The following is a 7,624-nucleotide window of genomic DNA, read 5'->3' on the forward strand; positions in this document are numbered from 1 at the left end:
GTTAGATCTGAAAGGAATAAAAGTAAATCTTGTTTAAAAAATTATCTCTTTTTTCGATAGAATTGAATTATACTTGATGATTCCTTTAGGAGGACTTTTTCAAGTTTCACCACCAAAAATGAAATTTTGCTACAAAATCTTTCACCAAACGATCCACAATTCCATGGTTGATTACTTAAATCACAAATGAGGATTTTTAATGAACCATCGGATAAGTTCCAATCTCGGCGTTCATGATTCATCACTTTTTAACAAGAATTAATTCTTCTCTTCTACAATTGTTATTTAATAGAAGAATTATTTCTTTTAAAAGATCTAATAATTAAGTTGCGTGGCTTTTGTCTATCCAGATATTAAGTAATCCAGGCTTTAATGTACAAAATAGTTATAAACCTATTATACTATGAAATAATTTTTTTTTTTAATGAGCCCACACATATATTTGTTTAAATAATATAAATATATATTTTTATATCATGATTTATCTAATTGTTTAAACAATTTTAACAATATATTTAATGTAAAAATTCAATTATCATCAGGGACTTCATATTTGAAAACCACGCTGAACATTGATCCCCCTAATTTATTAGCCAACCATACATTTTTCAAGACTGCAATTTTAAGAACCTCACAATTAAATTTAGCATTAAGATTAGTATGGACTGCTCGACCCATTCCTTCAAGCACCATTAAATCCACTTGTTTTTCTAAAATTAGTTTAACCAAATCTTCATTGAGTCGACTTAGATCTAAGCAAGGAGATCCTTGGCCAGAATCAACAGGATGTAAAGTTCCTTTTTCCAAGGATTCTTTTATTATATGTGATATTTTAGAAGCTCTGTTAAGTATTTCATTGAGTTCCCTAAATGTTACATCGTTGAGAACAGGGCGGTTATTAGCACATAGAATGACTTCTGTTCCACGCTTTAACAGATAAATGACAAAAGGAAGAATCCCTAAGACAATATCCACGCCACTATTATCAATGAATATCACAGCACATTTGTGTGGTTTTTTGTTCATTCGCTCTAACCAAGGATCCAAGTCATCGACAAGCCATGGACGAGGGCCAATAAAACTAAGAGCCATATCAAAATCCAAACCTTTATCACTCTCCATCATAACTGCAACTTCCTTAGCTCCCCAATCAAACACATTTCCAGCCAAAATACCACGAGCAAGTGTTTCGTGAGCGTCTACCGGCTTCATGCCCTCAATTTGGTACAAAAGAGCTTCAAATAGTTCAAAAGCCTGATCATTCTCCAAAGTTTTCTGTTTGAGATAAGGATCCTGAAATCCAAACTCTCTCAAACAGTGCTCTCTCAGATCCAGTAAATTTCTTACGGTAAGATTTCCAAAAGCAAATGGACGAGTGGAAAAGTCTTTTAGCTTTTTTAAATACTCTTCTTGGAATCTCCTGGATCGTGCTTTAATTTTCTTTTCCGTTTCTTGATCAAGTGCCTCTTCACTTTGTTCAGCTCTATTCGCAAACTTTCCTAAAGATTCTTCAAAGCACTTGAGCCAATATTCTCTGGCATCACTATCACGACTAAGATCAACAGTATCGGGAATATAGTTCTTGGGATCTTCTAAAAGTGGACAATGATACAATATTCGTTCAAATCTATCAATTTCTAAATTATGAGGTATGTTAATGGTGTTAGCATTAGAGGACTTCCAACTTAAACTAGTACTTCCAAAGTAATTCTCTGTCCAAGAATAGTTGCTCGTTTGAAGCTCTTCAGCTCCTTTTAAAAAAGCTCCAATAGCTCCTAAATAACCCTCATGTCTCAAAAACTTTGCTCGCACCATTCCCTTAGTCCAAAAGTTAACACTATAATCAATCGAATGCATTGATAAAGGATGGTGTCTAATAAAAAACCCTCCAAAATATATTGTTTTAACTTGATGAAGAAGAGCGTATAAGCTAGCAATTTGGCATATGTCATTACTTATAAGAAAAAGCAAACTTCTGGCTAAATCCGCCTCGGAAAACTTGGACTTGTCTACATTCCAAATCAATTTACCAAATGTCGATGCAATAACCTCTGGTCCTAAATCTAAATTATGTTTTCCTTCACCGTAGATGTCTTTTATCAAAAGATCCACATTGGTATGGTCTCCTTTTGAAGCAAGATCCAAAAGCTCATCAAAGTCGTTGGCCGACGTCAGCAATTTTCCTAAGAAAAAGAGATGTTAACAAAAATTACAATAAACTGATAAAATACCTCATACTCACCAAGTCCCCAAAATGTTCCTCCGCCCGTTGCCGTTCCTCCAATTCTGACAAAATTACCCTCACCCTCAACTTTCAAAATCGATACACCAGATCCTATTTGTACCAATATGTAAGGATACAGTTCAGAAAGAGGTATTAAGGGTTCAAATACGCACTCAGGAGATAAATGACGATTGTAAATGAAAACTTCATCACTTAAATTTCGTAGTAAGAAGTTTATTCCAGCTACAATACATTCACATTCACCCACTTTATCAACCAATGAACCAATCTTGGATGTGATTAGCTCCGAGTACTTATATGCACCACCACCAGTAACTTTGACTTCTGGAGGATGCGTTCTGGTTTTGATATAGTCCAATGCAGATTCAATCAATTTTGTCTTTCATTACGAACGATCAACATTTTTTAGCAAATTATAAGCAAGGGTGTACATGTAAGAACGCATAACCTTATCTAATGATTTAAATCAGTCAATTATTTTAATAACTTAATAGAAAATTGAGTATGTACTAATTGTAAAGCTAAAATGAAAAAATATATATTGTGGTCAATGATTCCACATAAAAGCCCTCAAAAATTATTAAATATTAATGCTAATTGATGTTTGCGTTATCATGAATTACAGACGGATATCTGAACGTGAGTACCTAATTAAATAATAATAGCAAATATTGAATATATAATTCATTTGTATCAATGTCAGATAAACTGATAGCTTTTAATTTTTAAAGCATATCATAATTTTTTGAGCCATAGTTATTTCAGTTAAATTTACATTGTATACTTTCAATTTAGTTCCACCCTTGATTAAAATTGCAGCAGACCTCAAATTTAACAAAATGAATGCGAGCTTCATCCGACGAATAATAAGCAATTTTAGTTAAAGATCCACCAATATCCATAGCGATATATTCGGCATCTTTTATGTTCCTGAATGCAGCTTCTATGGGTTGGGGAAGCGCTTGAAGTTCTCCATCCCCACCTTTCTGATCCGTCATCTCTGCCACACTAGAAATATATATTTAGTATAGATTAAATATAGCATTTAGTACGTTATGCCAAGGAAATGTACATTGAATTTCGATAAGAATAATATTTATTGCTCATAATGTCATACATGCAATGACGTCATTGTGAAGAAAACACCTTATGCTTATATCAATATAGGTAGGGGCACCGGAGTATGTTGTCAAGACCATTTATTATTATAAAAACTAGGGATATTATTGATGAAGTAACACTTTATGCAATGAATAAATACTTCATAATCAGGAATTTGTTTTGTAATTCATACCAAATAATGGGAGGGAGCTCTTAAACTAGATTACGACCCTGCAATATTTTATAATATCCAACGTATTGTTAAAATAGTGCATCTTATCAAATTTATTAGTGATTTAATTTATTATTTATGTTGGTATGTAAATTGGTATTGATTAAGCAATGGACATGAAACATAATATTGGATGTTGAATAAGCGGCATATTCTGATAACTTCTCTCTGGGTCTGCCCTATTATTAATGAATACACAAATTATAAGTTGATTTTCATAAATTTTATATCACTCAACCTCTTGCTTTGATAAATTACTTAGTTCATATGACTATACTCAGGGTTTGTGGAGTTATTTAGCTTCATATTCCAAAAATGTTCATTGAGTTTATGTGTATTATATTAAATTTCTATCCAAGCACTAATTTGTTATAATGAACCCATACTAAGTTTTATTTTCAATTTTGAAAGATTCATTTGTTTAAGAATGTTCCGTATCTAGTGATTGGTATCTTCGTTAAATACTAATAGCAAGGAGCTGTATTTCTTTCTCTATGAATAATCATACCACTTTTGTTTGTATTCATATATAATTCAAACTTTTAATTGTCGTTATTCATTTACTTAATTGTTTTATACGACGTAGTTAAATGATATATCTACAATGTAGTCAAACATTTTCAACAATTAAACTTGGAAGTTTTACATACAATTTCTGGTTATATTATTAAATCAGTTCCTACTTCTGGAAGTAGGAACAAAATAACTATATGATGATATGTAAATAAGATTATTCACGCTTATATATAAAGATAATCCTTGAAAGGTAATTTAATATATAAGATATAGAACGTAGATTGTCATTTGTAAAAAGCTATAGACAATTGTTATTTTTGTGCGTAGAAACCTTATACATATAAGAAAATATGACTATTTAATTAATAATTGTTTAAATAATGGTTCTAGTCACTAATTATAGATTAATTTTTGATAGACATATAATAATATTATCAGTCAATCATCATAAAGACAACTTCAATGCGTGACATGACAGAATTAAAATGGCTTTTGATATTGACAAGTAAAAAAAAATATTGTTGATGTAAGTAAAAGTAGCCAAAGACAGGTGTACCATACGATAATCTTTCATGTAATAATAAAAGATATATTTTTAATTTTTCAGCGTTATTAATATATATATCAAATATTTGGCCGATCAATACAAAAATATAATCAAAAGTAGATTTAATTTGTTTTTCTCGACGAATTATCATAACTTTCTATGAACAAACTATTCTTATTAACCCTTTATAGGCTCCACAAATGGTAGTTGAATTAGCCAAAATGGATCGTCACAATAAAAGAATAAGGGATAGATTATATTTGAAAGGGGGCATATGGGGCCAATATTAGTCTCTTAAATTATTTAAAGGTTTTAAACTATAGCTAAAATTCTGAGATATATTAGCACATCCTAGTAATTTGAGTACAAACACTATAAAGGACTCAAATATGTCTTTGAAGTATTAGTTTGTATGTATATATGAAGTTAAAAAAATGAATTGGGATTTTCTACTTCTCGTGATTTTTGTTCCAGGTTATTTCTATGTTGATGCACCACATATACTAATTAGTAATTATAATAGTATCCAAGTAGATACCCAACTAATTTCCTTTTCTAAAGAGTTACGTTTAATGTGGCCATAGTTGGCTATGGATTATTTTTGGCCATCTGCTTATTTGTTGGAATGAAAAGGAAGATAGATATTATAATATTAACACACTAAGTTTCTAACTCTGAGATCATTGAATCAAGTGGCTTAGATATAGATGTGGCAAGATATCTTTGCCGTGGATTCGGCGTTTACTAACTCGAGTGATCGAATGGCTGCGAATCCCTTATATTTGAAGCGTCGGTGGCAGCTCCTCTCTCGTCGACGTCCACACTATGGCAAAAGAATGGAGTTGACTCGGAAGAAATATCTGTCCCTACGAGTTGAGCTGCTGAAACGGCAATTCAAACTCCCCTCCCCGGATCTACTGAGTCTTAAAAACCTTTCCCTCAATGATACTCCTCAGGAAGATCCCGTGAATGAACGATTTGTGAATAATGGCTCTTTTCGTGGCGTGCATCAAATATTTGATGGGCATTCTCAGGCGATCACACGTCTCACTTTTGGGAAATCCTCTTCCAAATCCCTTTTAGCTTCATCTCTCGATGGAAATATTTCCACTGTTCAGGATCTTCGAGTGTTTCAAACGCAGCCCTCATTCTTAAAACCCTCACTCAATGATGGAATCCATTCTTTTGATCTCTCAGAGTCGGATGAAGTCCTCATTATTGCAGAGGAAAATTCACTTATTCTAAGAGATTCCACATCTGGGAAAATTCTACGAAATATTTCCGACATATCAGCCTTTGCTGTTCGATTTCTTCCTTTGAATAATAACTTTTTTGCATGTCTACTTCGGTACGTTCCGTACTTATAGTTCATATATCTCTTTTCATCATTAATATGTTAACATTCCTTACATTCATTTTAGATCTGGTGAAGTGGCAGTGATGAATATATCCACGGGAAAGTTTGCATCCTCAAGCCCTGTCCCCGGAAGGCCAACGTCTGTAGCTCTACTAGGCTCCCTATTATGGGTGGCGAATGATAGCGGCGTAGTTGAATCTTTTAAATTAAACCCAAACACTGGAAAAATCCAAAAAGGATGTAGAATGCACACTCAGGGACCTATTAACGGTATGGATGCGATTTCATGGAGAGGCAATTCAATACTTTTAGTCAATCAAAGATCTGAATCCGGCAAGGATTTCTTTATTTGCTATCGAGTTGTTGATGATTTTGGATCTATAGTTCCGTTTAAAACTTTTGATTCTGAGTCGAGATCTAAGATATGTAGTTCAATATTTGCTCCTCAATCTGGTCTAATTGCTGCTGGCGCAGAGGATGGGTCGCTCGTTCTCTATGATTTAAATAGAGATGGAAAGGCAATTGTGAATCAACTTCATGGACATTTGGAACCTGTGATAGCCGTTGCCTTTTCAAATGATGAGGCCTATATGGCTACTGCGGATTCTTCTGGGCAAATCATTGTATGGAAGAAGTAGATTGTAATTCAAAATCACAACTCTGTCTCTCTTTGATAGCTTTAATGCAATTGTTTGATGAATTTTTGAAAAAAACAAAGAAATATCACAAAAGTTTCAGGCATCACCACCATCCATTTAGTAAACATTAAAGTTTCATCACTTTCAGTTTGACGTTATTGTGTTATATTCATATATTTGATGAAGGTCTTACAAATTATTTCATGATATTTTTTTTGTTGTTGATATCTCTTTATTTTTTTTATGATTTATTGACGGAAGCGACATTCGTAACGATTCTTATGATTCTCTATTTCTCCTTCTTTCTTTTTTAAAAAAAAATAGTTTTTTTTCTTCTCTCTTCTCCTTTGTCTATCTCAAATCATAAATTTATAATGACTTAAATAGTTATTTAAACTAAAAAATTAAAGTTTTTATATACCTAAATAATAAAATTATTCAATTTACTGATTTTCCAAATGAATAAGTATAAGAAATTGCTGAATACTTTTTCCTCAAATATTCATAATGAATATTTTGTTTTTCTTATTTAGTTTATGTGTGATATAAAAGTCATTAAATGTTGTCTTATAAAATATGTGTATATAATATTATATAATTAAAACAATTATAATAATAAAAAATCTTCAGAAAATCAAAATTTAAATAATAATGTTGTTAATTACTAAATAAGTAATTTAAATGTATTGTAATATTATTACTAATAATTATATATAATATATTTCTCATTTTGACAATGAAATTCGTTAAATATAAAAATAGAATCGTTGAGTTTCCATATTACTGTATTTCGTTACGTATATTTCCTAACATATTACATAATCTCCAGCCCTCTTGAGCATTTTCAGGTGATGTCCGCCATTTTGGGGGCCTAAACAACCAAGTTTTTTAACAATGAAACCCCTTTTCATTAATATTAAGGAATATGTATGTCAAAATGGGATCAACGAGTAAAAGGACTTAAACCTTAGTGTCTATCAAAAATCGA

The 7,624-nt window shown here is 31.8% G+C and overlaps 2 protein-coding genes across 5 annotated transcripts; one reads left to right on the top strand and one right to left on the bottom strand.

Moving 5' to 3' along the window:
* Positions 1 to 441: 441 nt before the first annotated feature.
* On the bottom strand, positions 442 to 3,331 carry LOC121119614 (4'-phosphopantetheine phosphatase). 4 transcript variants are annotated; one of them, XM_071889017.1, is made up of 4 exons: positions 3,070 to 3,323; positions 2,398 to 2,624; positions 2,243 to 2,335; positions 442 to 2,183 (listed from the first exon to the last, which is right to left on the bottom strand). In XM_071889017.1, exons 2-4 carry the CDS (start codon positions 2,432 to 2,434, stop codon positions 529 to 531), a joined length of 1,785 nt encoding a protein of 594 aa, XP_071745118.1. In that variant the 5' UTR covers positions 2,435 to 2,624; positions 3,070 to 3,323; the 3' UTR covers positions 442 to 528. The 4 variants fall into 4 exon arrangements, with proteins under 4 accessions (XP_071745118.1, XP_071745119.1, XP_040570261.1 ...); XM_071889018.1 differs by having other exon boundaries at positions 3,047 to 3,213; XM_040714327.2 differs by having other exon boundaries at positions 2,398 to 2,698; positions 3,070 to 3,206.
* A 1,923-nt stretch (positions 3,332 to 5,254) lies between these two features.
* On the top strand, positions 5,255 to 6,997 carry LOC121120166 (WD repeat-containing protein 13). Its single transcript, XM_040715012.2, has 2 exons — positions 5,255 to 5,989; positions 6,063 to 6,997. The coding sequence occupies exons 1-2, from the start codon at positions 5,349 to 5,351 to the stop codon at positions 6,634 to 6,636; spliced, it is 1,215 nt and encodes a 404-aa protein (XP_040570946.1). The 5' UTR covers positions 5,255 to 5,348; the 3' UTR covers positions 6,637 to 6,997.
* The last annotated feature ends 627 nt before the right edge of the window (positions 6,998 to 7,624 follow it).

Source organism: Lepeophtheirus salmonis, chromosome 6 (genome assembly GCF_016086655.4).
Source record: "Lepeophtheirus salmonis chromosome 6, UVic_Lsal_1.4, whole genome shotgun sequence".
NCBI classification, from domain to species: Eukaryota; Metazoa; Arthropoda; class Copepoda; order Siphonostomatoida; family Caligidae; genus Lepeophtheirus; species Lepeophtheirus salmonis.

Bases quoted from the DNA above. Each gene is read 5' to 3' on its own strand.
- LOC121120166 (XM_040715012.2), top strand. From the start codon at position 5,349: ATGTGGCAAGATATCTTTGCCGTGGATTCGGCGTTTACTAACTCGAGT. The intron at 5,990-6,062 runs GTACGTTCCGTA...CATTCATTTTAG, and splicing joins TTTTTTGCATGTCTACTTCG to ATCTGGTGAAGTGGCAGTGA.
- LOC121119614 (XM_040714324.2), bottom strand. From the start codon at position 3,243: ATGACGGATCAGAAAGGTGGGGATGGAGAACTTCAAGCGCTTCCCCAA. The intron at 2,625-3,069 runs GTCTGCTGCAAT...TCGTAATGAAAG, and splicing joins TTCATTTTGTTAAATTTGAG to ACAAAATTGATTGAATCTGC. The intron at 2,184-2,242 runs GTGAGTATGAGG...TCTTTTTCTTAG, and splicing joins AGGAACATTTTGGGGACTTG to GAAAATTGCTGACGTCGGCC.